General features: G+C 56.7%; 1 protein-coding gene across 1 annotated transcript in view; it reads left to right on the top strand.

The window, feature by feature from the left end:
* Positions 1–14,094, top strand: part of LOC103678868 (obscurin) — a 160,679-nt gene that overhangs the window by 68,670 nt on the left and 77,915 nt on the right. The window contains 10 exon segments of the mRNA XM_040622746.1: positions 50–316; positions 1,562–1,834; positions 2,183–2,449; positions 3,195–3,461; positions 3,553–3,816; positions 4,122–4,385; positions 6,840–7,103; positions 7,266–7,529; positions 8,086–8,349; positions 8,690–8,953. Coding sequence (XP_040478680.1) covers positions 50–316; positions 1,562–1,834; positions 2,183–2,449; positions 3,195–3,461; positions 3,553–3,816; positions 4,122–4,385; positions 6,840–7,103; positions 7,266–7,529; positions 8,086–8,349; positions 8,690–8,953 — 2,658 coding nt within the window.

Raw genomic sequence — 14,094 nt, 5'->3', positions numbered from 1 at the left:
CCTGTCCCAGGGGGCCCTCAACCTCCACTCCTTCCTACCCCCTTCCCAGAAAAGGCAAACCGGTTCACGGAGGAGCTGGCTGATCTGCAGGTGGAGGAGAAGGGCACGGCCGTGTTCGTGTGCAAGACAGAGCGTCCCGCAGCGATGGTGACCTGGCGCAAGGGCCTCATAGAGCTGCATGCGTCAAGGAAGCACACACCCAGCCAGGAGGGCCTGACCTTGAAACTCACCATCAACGCACTGAACAAAGCAGACAGTGATACCTATACCTGTGACATCGGCCAGGCCTGTTCCCAGGCCCGGCTTCTGGTGCAAGGTGAGGCCTGGCGCTGTGCTGGCCTACGGCGTGGTCGGGTGTGAGCTTTGTTTGTTTAAAGTAGACTTGGAGGCCCTCGGAGACCAGACTCAGTTTCCCTATCCCTGGGAGGTGGGCCCTGGATGGTCTAGTCTCCGAGGCCCTGCTGGCGTGAGCCTGGCCCCCACACCGCCGCTCAGCAGGGATTGCACGTGGGGTGTGTGGCCTGGGAGGTCTCCCAGTGAGAGTAGCAGTTGCAACTGCCATGCACCCACCTCACAGATCAGGAGATGGGGGCCTGCCGCAGGGTCCGGGGCTGGCCCCAGGTCACAGGGCACACTGGTGTCCAGGCGTGGCCGTGCATCGCCCTCCCAATGCCAACGCCAGCACCCAGGGTCAGGGGGAGGTCCCTCCTTGAGGGGAAGGGATCTGTCCACAGGAAACAAGAAAGAACAACAAAGAAGACTTGCTGTGTTTTTTCTCTGCTTTTCTGCGAAATCCAGCAAATGCAGTGAGCTCACACTAAAGCACCCTGTGACTGCGGCAGAAACCATGCTCTGTGGGAAACTGGTACTCAGGTTTAATCCAAAAAATGTCAGTGACAGTGGGCATCAATTTCCTCGAAGACAAGACACAGACTCGTGCCCGTCGGGCAGTCAGTCTTCAACTGTTTCCTTGTCTGCTCGGCTCACATTGCCCACCACCGGGCTGTCCACGCGTTCCTTGCGTGGTCCCACAGCTCTGAGACACCTGCCAGCGCAGGGGGAACCAGGAGGCTGAGTCCGTCTTAGTCACTAGGATTTGTCTCTGAGTTGTCCCCAGCCTACGTCGGCTGCAGAAGTAGGGTGTTTTCCGAACAAGTCACGTCGCTAAGCCTCCAAAGCACGTGATCAAAATTGTAACATAGACACAACTCTGTTGTCACACTCCTGTTCCCTGTGTTCATCCATGACTTAATGGCCTTCAGTGACCTTGGGGGTGGGCAGGTGTGGGAGCACAGTTTGGCGACACAGGGCCTGCTGTGGTCCCCCCGCCGTGCTCTGCAGAAGGACCCCACACATGGCTTTGGGGCTCATCCATGGAACCAAAGCAAACATTTTGGACAGTTCAGCTCTGCCCCCCTTCCTGGTTCCTGGGTTTGTCGTCCCGAGCCCGGGAAAGCTGCGTGCTCTCTCTGGCCGTCACCCCGTCTAGGTCTCGGGGAGTGCCCGTTTCCCTCGGCAGCTGGCTGCAGCGGAGCCTGACTTGCCGGTCTGTGCCCTGCAGGCCAGAGAGTGCTCATCACGGAGGATCTGGAGGACGTGGAGGTGCACGAGGGCTCCTCAGCCACCTTCTCCTGCCGCATCTCCCCTGCCGACTACGGGCCCGTCCACTGGTTCCTGGACAAGACACCCCTGCACCCCAACGAGCTCAATGAGATTGAGGTTCAGTCAGGGGGCTACCACGTGCTCACCCTGCGGCAGCTTGCTCTCAAGGACTCCGGCACCATCCACTTCGAAGCAGGGGACCAGCGGGCCTCAGCCACCCTGCGGGTCTTAGGTGGGCTGTGTGCTCAGCCCTGTAGTGGTGCCCAGTCCATGTGGCTGAGGGTGCAGCCTTGTGGAGGGCAGATGTTGGCCATGTAGAGAGCATGGTCCTGGGGCTCACGGGGCGGTGCCCAGCCCATGGACCCCAGGGAGGTGGGGCTGTTTGAAGGCGACCATTGCATGTGGGTGCAGAGGTGATCCCACCATCCCCACTGTGTGGGCCATGCCATGCCAGGCCTTCTCTGTGCCCCTGGCAGCCCCGGTGTGGCCTCAGGCTGAGGGGGTAGGTACACACTCATCCAGGGAGCTGCTTGGTCTGCAGGAGTCCCCAAGTGTCCTGTGCTTCTCTCTGTACCTCCAGAAAAGCCAAGTGTCTTCTCCCGTGAGCTCACAGACGCTACAGTCACGGAGGGGGAGGATCTGACCCTGGCCTGTGAGACCACAGTCCTGGACAGCCCCGTGTGCTGGACCAAGGACGGGAAGGTCTTGCGGCCATCAGCCCGGTGCCAGGTGAGCCAGGAGGGCCACCGGGCCCAGCTGGTCATTACTGGTGCCACCCTGCAGGATGGCGGGCGCTACAAGTGTGAGTCCGGGGGCTCCTGGAGCAGCTCCATTGTCAGGGTCCACGGTAAGTTCCTGGGCTCACACCCACATCTCAGGGCCCCCTCTGTCTATCTCCAGGGCTCTGCTGCTTTGCTAGAATCACCCCTCTTCTGTCTCCTGACCAGCCGCATGTTTCTTGCTTCATTCCTGTGTCTTGTTTTCTGACACCTCTGTGTCCCCCTCCTTCTGACCTGGCTTGTCTTCACCTGTCTCAGCACGGGCCACATAACAAATACCACAGGCTGGGCAGTGAAGCAACAGACCTTGACTGTCTCCTCTCCCTGAGCTGAGAAGTGTCAGGTCCAGGCATGAGCGTGGCTAGATCCTCCCGAGGCCTCTCTCCGTGGCATGTACACCCCAACTTCTCCCCATGTCCTTGCATTGTTGTCTGTCTGTGTCTGTGTCCTAATTTCTATTACGTGACCACGTGACTAGTAGGATTGGGCTCATCCTGATGGCCTCATTTTACCTGAATGGCCTCTGTAAAGGCCATCTCCAAACACAGTCATTCTGGGGGTTGGGGCTCCAGCGTAGGAATTTGGGGGGATACGGTTCATGCTACTCTGCCCTTCTGTGCTCTCAACTGTTTGGCTGCCCCTCCTGGAAGACAGAGTTCTGGGGATCGCTCTCCATAGCCCCCAGTGTGGAAAGGGTGAGGCAGGCCTGCCTGTGCTCTCTGGCTGCCATGTCTCCAGCTGTCGTCAGCCACAGGGGGCCCTCTGCCAGGATGAAGGAGGTGGGTGCTGAACCAAGCCTGTGCCTGCCCACAGCACGGCCAGCACGCTTCCAGGAGGGGCTGAAGGACCTGGAGGTGCTGGAGGGTGGGGCTGCCACTCTGCGCTGCACGCTGTCTTCTGTGGTCACACCCGTGGAGTGGCACCGTGGAGACGAGGTTCTGCAGCCTGGAGGCAAGTACAGCTTGCGTCAGGAGGGCACTGTGCTGGAGTTGGTGGTCCGGGACCTGCGGCCCCAGGACAGTGGGCAGTATTCCTGCTGCTTTGGGGACCAGATGACCTTGGCCACACTCACTGTGAAGGGTAAGCGTCCCTGCCTGCCCTGCCCACAGGCCCCTTTCATCCCTGTGGGAGGGTGAAAATGACATTCTCTGTCTGCTGGGCCCTGTTGCAGCCCTGCCTGCTGAGTTCATAGGGAGACTGAGAAGCAAGGAGGCCATGGAAGGGGCCACGGCCACACTATGCTGTGAGCTGAGCAAGGAGGCCCCCGTCGAGTGGAGGAAGGGGTCTGAAACCCTCAGAACTGACGATAGAGTCAGCCTGAAGCAAGACGGGACCATCTGTGAGCTGCAGATCCGTGGCCTGGCCATGGCAGATGCCGGGGAGTATTCGTGTGTGTGTGGGAAGGAGAGGACATCAGCCACGCTGACCATCACGGGTAAAGACCGTGTGTGGCCGAGCAGAGCTGTGTTCTGGTGACAGTTGACTTTGTGACGTCCATCTGTACTCAGTCCGTGTTCACGTTCTTTCTCTCCCTCACTCTGTATCCATTACTCCGTGGAATCCACCTCATCTCCTGGGCTATTGTATGAACCACGAGAAGCCAGCATCGTAGCCACTTCCCACCCCTTGGTCACTGCTGGTCCTGTTGTCCTATGGGAGTCTGTCTTGTCCTCTGTCATGTCATGTCCTGCCCCCAACAATCTCCAGACAACCTGATGTTCTGTGTCTGAATTTTCTCAGCCCTGCCTGCTGAGTTCATAGGAAGACTGAGAAGCAAGGAGGCCACAGAAGGGGCCACAGCCACACTGAGCTGTGAGCTGAACAAGGAGGCCCCTGTGGAGTGGAGAAAGGGGTCCAAGACCCTCAGAGCTGGGGACAGAGTCAGCCTGAGGCAGGACGGGGCCGTGTGTGAGCTGGAGATCCGTGGCCTGGCCGTGGCAGATGCTGGGGAGTACTCGTGTGTGTGTGGACAGGAGAGGACATCAGCCATGCTGACTGTCAGGGGTAAAGACCGTGTGTGGCCATGTGGAGCAGTGTCTCTATGTCCCAAAGCTGTGTCATGTCCTATTGCTCTGCTCTGGTCACTGTATGGCCCTCCTGCTTCTCTGTGTGTCTCCTGCATCCTGAAGCATGAATCTCTAGGACCTCCTTGTGTGACGCTCATTTTGGATAAACTGCAGAGAACAAGGCCCTTCCTGCCCTCAGGAGGTCATATCTAGGGGAGTGATGGGGGGCATCCCACAACACAAATAGGAGAATTATAGCCTTCTTGAGGCCTCTGAAGGGAGCGTGCCAGAGGAGGAGCTAGGAAGTAGATTGAAGGTTATTCAAGACAAGGATACCAGGAGGCTGATTAAGGAGAAGAGCCAGGACACACATGCAGGGCCATGGGAGAGCTGTAGGGGGTGAAGTGTGGATGTGGGTGTGGAGGATGGGTGGAGGTAAGGTCTAGGTATGGAGATGAAGTAGAGGCTTGTTGGATCTGGAGATAAGGTTTGCTGCGGTAAATATGAAAGTTCAGGTGACGTGAATTGGGTGTGGAGCTGAGGTGAGGTGGGGGTGGAACTGAGGTGAGGTGAGTGTGGAGCTGAGGTGAGGAGGGTGAAGAGGTGAGGTGAGGCGAGCGTGGAGGTGAGGTGAGGTGTCATGCAGCTGAGGTGAGGTGGGCGAGGGAGGTGAGTCGAGGTGGGTGAGGAAGGTGAAGCGAGGTAGGCGAGGAGCTGAGGCGAGGCGGGTGAGGAAGGTGAGGTAAGGCGTGTGTGGAGGTGAGGTGAGGTGGGTGAGGGAGGTGAGGTGATGTGGGTTAGTGAGGTGAGTCGAGGTGGGTGTGAAGTTGAGGCAAAGTGGGTGTGAAGGTGAGGCGAGGTAGGCGAGGAGCTGAGGCGAGACGGGTGAGGAAGGTGAGGTGAGGTGAGTGCAGAGGTGAGGTGAGGTGGGTATGGTGGTGACGTGATGTTGGGGCTGTGTGACAAGATGAGGCGGGAGGTGAGGTTTGGGTGTAGAAAGAGGGGAAGGTCAGGAGTGCCTGACCCAGGAAGGCAGGTGAGTGTCCATGGTTGGGTGGGGGTCCATGTGTGGTGACTGGCAGGTGGGTTGGCTGTTCTCACAGCAGCAGCGCAAGGGTCCAATGGGGCGTCAGGCTAGGGTGCAACAGGATGCACAGGGAAGGATAGGGTTGTGTCAGCTGGATCAGGAGGGCTGGTCCAGGGGTCAGGGATGTCGGGGCCATGTCCTGTGGGGGCGAGGCTGGAGGGGGCAGGTGGGGGGAGGCTCCCTGTGCAGTGGAGCCGCCTCCTGGGGGCATCTTGCCCACCATCCCCAGGGAGCCTGCCTCTAATCGGCAGCCATGTTGCCAGTTTTGTGTCTGTGGACGTTCCTCCTCTTCTGGCTTGAGTTCACGGTCTGTGTCTGTCTGACCCTCCCAGGCCTGACCATCCGATTCACAAAGGTCCTGAGGCCTGGGCAGGCCAAGGGAGGGGGGGCCTGTGCAGTGTTGTGAGGGGCCCAAGGCCCTTGGGGATGCACAGGTCCTGACCATGGTATGGCTGGTGGTTCCCTGGGCGGGGGCTGGGGTCCTCAGGGGCCCTTTTGGGGGCCTGGTCACTTCCTGCAGGGAAGCAGATGGGACAGGGCAGGATGAGGCCACCCACCACATCCTGAAGAGGTCCCAGGAGCAAGGCCAGGCCGCTGTGCAGCTTGAGCCATGTGGACAGGCACAACATCTTTGCCAAAGAGGCACTGGGTGAACTCATGGGGTACGGGCAGGCGGCCTGCCCTGCAGCCTGAGTGCCCTCTAGCCCGGGAGCTGCTGCCAGGGGCTGAGGGGGAGCAGAGTACCCAGGCTGACTGGCTGTAGGTGGCCCTAGAGAGCCACTTATAGAAGTGTGGGGCACAAGGACACCAACTGTAAGGTGACAGTCCAGGAGGAGGGCAGCTCCTGTTTCCCGCCCAGCTGGGTGGTCCTTGCTCCTGTGAAGAGTTTAGGGGGCTGTGTTCATGTCTCCTTCCTTGTCTATATCCTTCAGGATCACAAAATCGCTATGATATAGGGAGCCACTGAGGGGCCCATGGCCATGGTGTGATCTGAGTGGGGCAGCTTGGGGTGTGTGGAGTAGAGGAGGGACCTGGGCCCTTGAATCTGGTATCAGGTTAGTCTGAGGCAGGATGGGCCATGGGAGATGCTGGAAGATGTCCCCTGTGGGCACTGTGGCCATTTCTCCATGTGTGTCCATGTCCTGAGGTCCTCTGAGGATGCCAGCTCCTCTGTCTCCTTGCTGGCCTATACCCAGATGGGTTTAAGTCACACTCTACCCCTACACATTGATTCTCCCACATGTCTGAGTGTCCATGCTTTGATTCCTTATTTGCTCTGGGATGTGTTTCATTGTTGAATGCCCACATCCTGAATCCTCATATTCCCCAGTCTGATGTTCTCTGTGTCATCTCGACCCTCTCCAGCCCTGCCTGCCAAGTTCACAAAAAGTCTGAAGAATGAGGAGGCCACAGAAGGGGCCACAGCCACACTGAACTGTGAGCTAAGTAAGGCGGCCCCTGTGGAGTGGAAGAAGGGGCCCGAGACCCTCATAGCTGGGGACAGAGTCAGCCTGAGGCAGGATGGGGCCGTGTGTGAGTTGGAGATCCGTGGCCTGGCCGTGGCAGATGCTGGGGAGTACTCGTGTGTGTGTGGACAGGAGAGGACATCAGCCACGCTGACCATCAGGGGTAAAGACTATTTGTGGCCATGTGGGCCTCTGGCTCGGTGTGTGCCTGTCGTCTCCCTGTTCGCCCTTATTCTTTGGAGGACTGTGTGGGCATCTGTGTCTTTCCAACTGTGGTTTCGTGTCTGTCCTGTGATTGTGTCTGTGTCTTTCTGACTCTCCCCAGCCCTGCCTGCCAAGTTCACCAAGGGCCTGAGGAAGGAAGAGGCCATGGAAGGAGCCATGGCCACGTTGCAGTGTGAGCTGAGCAAGGCAGCCCCTGTGGAATGGAGAAAGGGTCCAGAGATCCTCAGAGCTGGGGACAGAGTCAGCCTGAGGCAGGAAGGGACCGTCTGTGAGCTGGAGATCCGTGGCCTGGTCGTGGCAGATGCTGGGGAGTACTCGTGTGAGTGCGGGCAGGAGAGGACATCAGCCACGCTGACCATCAGGGGTAAAGACCATGTGTGACTTGGTGTCTGCATAGTCTCACCCTGTCCCCACTTTCTCTCTAGTAGGGTCGTGGGTGTCTGTGTCTTTCCAACTGTGGTTTCGTGTCTGTCCTGAGTTCTGTGTCCTCATTCAGCAGATGTCCTGATGTTTGTGTCCAGTCCTTTGTGCCCTTTTTTCTGCAAGGCCATTTGCCTCTCTCACCATCTCTGCATGTGTGTCTCGTTCAGGCCGTGGCCCTTTGTAGTTGTTTGATCCTTGTGTGTGTACCCGTCCTGGACACAAGTCCCCCAGACAGCCGACTGTTCTCCCTATTTCTTGGCTTTCCCCAGCCGTGTCGGCTAGAGTCATACCAAGTATGAGGCCTGAGGAGCCACTGAAGAGGCATGGCCACACTGTGCACAGGCCAGGCTGAGGGAAGCCACAACCCACCGTGTGTGCTCAGCACACCGAGCATGTGGCCCATGTCCATTTGGGTTTGTGTTTTCTCTGTGACGTTTGTGTCTTGTCCATGTGGTCAGAGACCGTGATTGTGTCTGTGTCTTTCTGACCCTCCCCAGCCCTGCCTGCCAAGTTCACCAAGGGCCTGAGGAAGGAAGAGGCCACAGAAGGAGCCACGGCCACGCTGCAGTGTGAGCTGAGCAAGGCAGCCCCTGTGGAATGGAGAAAGGGTCCAGAGATCCTCAGAGCTGGGGACAGAGTCAGCCTGAGGCAGGAAGGGACCGTGTGTGAGCTGGAGATCCGTGGCCTGGTGGTGGCAGATGCTGGGGAGTACTCGTGCATGTGCGGGCAGGAGAGGACATCAGCCATGCTGACTGTCAGGGGTAAAGACCATGTGTGGCCATGTGGACCTGTTGCTTGGTGTCTGCCCATTGTCACTATATCACCACCTTCCCTCTGTTAGACTGTGTCAACATCTGTGTCTCTCTAGTTGGGTCCCCCTGGGGTCTCCTGGCCACCATTTCCTTGTCCAGTATTGTCCTGATGTTCACGTTCAGCCTTGACCTGTTCCTCCTGAGCCATTTGTCTCCCACCTCTCCTGTGCTTCATTCAGTCATTCATGCTGTGGCCTTCTGCAGATTGTGTGGTACTTGTGGGTATCTCTTCCTGGACACAGACTGCCCAAGACAGTCTGGTGTCTTCCTGACTCTTGGCTCTCCCCAGCATTACCTGCCAAGTTCATAAAAGGTCTGAAGAATGAGGAGGCCACAGAAGGGGCCACAGCCACGCTGCACTGTGAGCTAAGCAAGGCGGCCCCTGTGGAGTGGAGGAAGGGGCCCAAGACCCTCAGAGCTGGAGACAGAGTCAGGCTGAAGCAGGATGGGACCACGTGTGAGCTGGAGATCCGTGGCCTGGCTGTGGCAGATGCTGGAGAGTATTCGTGTGTGTGCGGGCGAGAGAGGACATCAGCCACGCTGACCATCAGGGGTAAAGACCGCATGAGGCCAAGCAGAGCTGTGTTCTGGTGTCCACTTGACTTTGTGACGTCCATCTGCACTCAGTCCATATTCACATTCTTTCTCTCCCACATTCTCTCGGTGTCATCCTCCATCGATTACTCCATGGAATCCACCTCATCTCCTGGGCTGTTGTGTGAACCATGAGAAGCCAGCATCCCACCCACTTCCCATCCCTTGGTCACTGCTAGTCCTGTTGTCCTTTGGGAGTCTGTCTTGTCCTCTGTCCTGGGATGTCCTGCCCCCAACAATCTCCGGTTCTGTGTCCGACTCTCCCGAGCCGTGCTGGGCAGAGTCATACCAAGTATGAGGCCTGAGGAGCCACTGAAGAGGCATGGCCACACTGTGCACAGGCCAGGCTGAGGGAAGCCACAACCCACCGTGTGTGCTCAGCACACCGAGCATGTGGCCCATGTCCATTTGGGTTTGTGTCCTCTCTGTGAAGTTCGTGTCCTGTCTCATCCATGTGGCCAGAGACCGTGATTGTGTCTGTGTCTTTCTGACCCTCCCCAGCCCTGCCTGCCAAGTTCACCAAGGGCCTGAGGAAGGAAGAGGCCATGGAAGGGACCACGGCCACGCTGCAGTGTGAGCTGAGCAAGGCGGCCCCCGTGGAGTGGAGGAAGGGGTCTGAGACCCTCAGAGCTGGGGACAGAGTCAGCCTGAGGCAGGATGGGACCGTGTGTGAGCTGGAGATCCATGGCCTGGTGGTGGCAGATGCTGGGGAGTACTCGTGTGTGTGTGGACAGGAGAAGACATCGGCCATGCTGACTGTCAGGGGTAAAGACCATGTGTGGCCATGTGGACCTGTTGCTTGGTGTCTGCCTATTGTCACTATATCACCACCTTCCCTCTGTTAGACTGTGTCGACATCTGTGTCTTTCTAGTTGGGTCCCCTTGAGATCTCTCAGTATCCTTCTCTGTGCCGTTTGTCCTGATGTTCTTGTCCAGGCTTGTGTCTCCTCCTGGCCCATTTGCCTCCCACCCCACCTGTGCTTCATTCACTCATTCATGCCATGGCCTTCTGCAGTTTGTGTGGTGCTTGTGGGTATCTCATCCTGGACACAGAATTCCCAAGACAGTCTGATGTCTGCCTGATCCTTGGCTCTGACCAGCCCTACCTGCCAAGTTCACCAAGGGCCTGAGGAAGGAAGAGGCCACCGAAGGAGCCACAGCCACGCTGCAGTGTGAGCTGAGCAAGGTGGCCCCTGTGGAGTGGAGGAAGGGGTCTGAGAGCCTTAGAGCTGAGGACAGAGTCAGCCTGATGCAATACGGCACTATGTGTGAGCTGGAGATCTGTGGTCTGTCTGTGGCAGATGCTGGGGAGTACTTGTGTGTGTGCGGGCAGGAGAGGATGTCGGCCATGCTGACCATCAGGGTTAACATCCACCAGTGGCCAACTGAGTGACTTCCCTCTCCCTTTCACTCTGCTTCCCCTATATCCTTCAATGTTGCTGTCACGCTAGGGCCACATGTTGACCATCTGTCTGGTCCATCCCACAAGCTCACACTAAGAACACACTGGTCAGCTCTATGTAGGCTGCAGGGGTGGATGGTGCAGGGACTCCCGGGTGAACATCAATGGAGGGGCATCACAGTCCAGGAAAGCTACCTGTGGCTGTGGCTGTGGCTGTGGCTGTGGCTGTGGCATGTGTTCGGGCTACATATAGGCACAAGTTGTGGGCCCAGGTGTGGAGTTAGGAGAATGTGTGTCCTGTGACGAATGTGTGCAGGACCGAGGGGCATTGTTGGGGGCTTTAGGGATAAGGTGGCCAGAGAGGCCAGGCCCTCCTTTGGTGACAAGGTTTGATTGACCCTGCAGGTTTGTGGAGCATCTGAAGGGCTCTGTCCCAGTCAGCTTGGGCTGCGTGACAAACACTGCATGTGGGCCCACACTCCTAGCAGCTGGAAGTCTGTGATCAAGGAGCCAGGAGCCTCCCTCCTTGGTGTGCATGTACCATCTCCTCCGTGTCCTCACTTGGTTGTTTCTCTGTGTATTTGTGTCCTGATCTCCTCTTCTTACAAGGACACCAGTATGATTAGATAATGACCCACCCCAGTGACCTCGTTTTACCCTAATTACTTCTCGGGAGACCTTATTTTCAAATATGTTCACATTCTGAGGTCCTGGGGGTACAACTCTAGCATGCCAATTTGTGGGTAGGACACTGTCCGTCCATGACCCTCTGCTCTCATGCCCTCTACCCCCAAGTGCATGTCCTTCTCATATGTGGAATACATTCAGCCTGTCCCCAAGGCCCCAAAGCTTTAACTGATTCCCATGTCACCTCAGAATCCAAAGTGTGATAGCAGCATGTCCACGAGGTTTGGTTGAGACTCAAGGTGGATTACTTTTGAGCTGTGAATCTGTGAAGTCAGGCTGTATGCCTCCCAAACACAGAAGCGTGATCAGCACAGGATACACATTCCCATTCCAAAGCGGGGAACAGGAATGAAGGAGAGGGTCACTGGTCCCCAGAGATGCAAGAATGGGCAGGACTGACTCTTGGATTTTAAGGCTGAAGAAGTAGCCTCTGGCTCAATGCTCTGTCCTCTGGGCCCATGAGTGCTGACCTTGCCGCTGCAGCCATGGGTGGAGGTGCCCTGGCCCATGGGTGCCATGGCAGTCCTGTGAGCTCTGAAGTGACTGTGATTTCCTTCTTTCCCTTTGTTGAAGGATAATATATGTCCACAGCTAGGCAACTGCATGGGCCCATCCTGTAGGAACCCCACAAGGCTGATGGTTTCCACCATTTCAGCCCTTCATCTCCATCTGATTTAGGCATAGCTGTGGTGTTTCTGGGTGGGATGCTCTCAACAGCCTGGTTGGTCTCCCATGCAGTTTGCAGGAGTTCCACTCATCAGACCAGACCCCTGCACATCCTTCCTGGGTGACCACAACTCTGTCCCCAGCTTCTTCCCTGCTCTAACATTTCACCAGAAGCAGCAAGGAGAAGTAAGACTTCTCCCTCAACTCTTTGCTTAGAGATCTCCTCAGCTAAACATGGAAGATGACTGCTCACAAGTCCCACCTTCCACAAACTCTGGGACAGCACTCAGCCAGGTTCCTTGCCACTTCCTACAAAGACTACTTTTCCTCCAAGTGCCCAATAACCTGTTCCTCATTTCCACTTTGGGCCTCACCAGAAGTGCCATAATGTGCATACTGACACCTTCCACCATGATCTCCTCAAGGCAATCTACACTGATCCAGCTGCCCGCCAAAATCTAGCCTCTGCCCAACACCCAGTTCCAAAGCCACTTCCACAACTTGAGCTCTTTGTCACAGCAGCAACCCACTCCTAAAACCAAAAGCAGCATGGCTGAGCAACAGAGAAGTGGCCTAGACATCAGAAATGTGTGGTCTTACAGTCCTGGAGGTTGGAGTCTGAGATCCAGGCAGGGCAGGGCTGGTTTCTCTGGAGGCCTCTCATTGGCTTACAGATGACTGCCTTCTCCCTGTGTCCTCACATGGTTGTCTTTCTCCGCATGTCTGTATCCTGATCTCCTCTTCTTGTAAGGACCCTGGTCATACAGGATCAGAACCCACCCTAGTGACCTCATTTTACCTTAATCACCTCTTTAAAGACTCCATCTTGAAATATAGGCCCGTTCTGTGGTCTTGGGGTTGGGGATCTGACATGAATTTGGGGGAACATGAGTCCCCTCTCAACATGGTGGGACCAGGGTAGATACTGATCAGCTGTAACTTGTGGAGCCCTGCCTGGAATAGGAATACAGTGGAGGAGGGACCAGGGGTGTGGTTAGAAGGCATGGCTGCATCCATCATGGTCTGTGAGATCTGAGGCAGGAGAGTGAGTGTTCAGTGGGGTCTGGACAGGAACTTGTGAAGTAGAGAAGGTGGGGATGGCATGCAGTGAGCCCAGGTGTGTCCAGTACTGGATGGATGCCCCATGTGGGCTAGAAAGATTGGGATGGAGGCAAGAGTGGAGCAGTGGATATCATGGCCAAGAGATGTCTCATGGAAATTCCTCCATGAGAGATGTCCATTACATCACGAACATGGGTTTTGAGTTGGAGGAGCTTGGTTTAGAACTCAGTACAGGTAAGGCCAGAGCTTGCCTGTATGAAGGGTTAGGGTAGGAGGACACTGAGAAGACAAGATGCCTGGAGGGAGCCAGTCCCTGGGCCAACTTCACCTCAAGGCAGGATGCCAGAAGCTCTCACAATCACACACACACACTCTGCCTGTTCTCATCTCCACTCTTCTGCTCTATTCCCATCTGGAGTGTTCATGTTGTGCCCCCAATCCTCCAGAGGGGTTGATGGCTTCTGTCCATCTGAACCTCCACAGCACTACCTGCTCAGTTCATCCAAGGTCTGAAGACCAAGGAGGCCACGGAAGGAGCCATGGCCATGCTGCACTGTGAGCTAAGCAAGGCGGCCCCTGTAGAGTGGAGGAAGGGGCCCAAGACCCTCAGAGCTGGGGACAGAGTCAGCCTGAGGCAGGAAGGGACCGTCTGTGAGCTGGAGATCCATGGCCTGGCTGTGGCAGATGCTGGAGAGTATTCGTGTGTGTGCGGGCAAGAGAGGACATCAGCCACGCTGACCATCAGGGGTAAAGACCGCATGAGGCCAAGCAGAGCTGTGTTCTGGTGTCCACTTGACTTTGTGACGTCCATCTGCACTCAGTCCATATTCACATTCTTTCTCTCCCACATTCTCTCGGTGTCATCCTCCATCGATTACTCCATGGAATCCACCTCATCTCCTGGGCTGTTGTGTGAACCATGAGAAGCCAGCATCCCACCCACTTCCCATCCCTTGGTCACTGCTAGTCCTGTTGTCCTTTGGGAGTCTGTCTTGTCCTCTGTCCTGGGATGTCCTGCCCCCAACAATCTCCGGTTCTGTGTCCGACTCTCCCGAGCCGTGCTGGGCAGAGTCATACCAAGTATGAGGCCTGAGGAGCCACTGAAGAGCCCATGGCCACACTGTGCACAGGCCAGGCTGAGGAAGCCACCACCCACCATGTGTGCTCAGCACACCAAGCACATGGCCCATGTCCATTTGGGTTTGTGTCCTCTCTGTGAAGTTCGTGTCCTGTCTCATCCATGTGGCCAGAGACCGTGATTGTGTCTGTGTCTTTCTGACCCT

Source organism: Ursus maritimus, unplaced genomic scaffold (genome assembly GCF_017311325.1).
Source record: "Ursus maritimus isolate PB19 unplaced genomic scaffold, ASM1731132v1 scaffold_5, whole genome shotgun sequence".
Classification (NCBI taxonomy): Eukaryota; Metazoa; Chordata; class Mammalia; order Carnivora; family Ursidae; genus Ursus; species Ursus maritimus.
The sequence above is the reverse complement of the archived record's forward strand: the minus strand, read 5'-3'. Positions and strand labels throughout refer to the sequence as shown.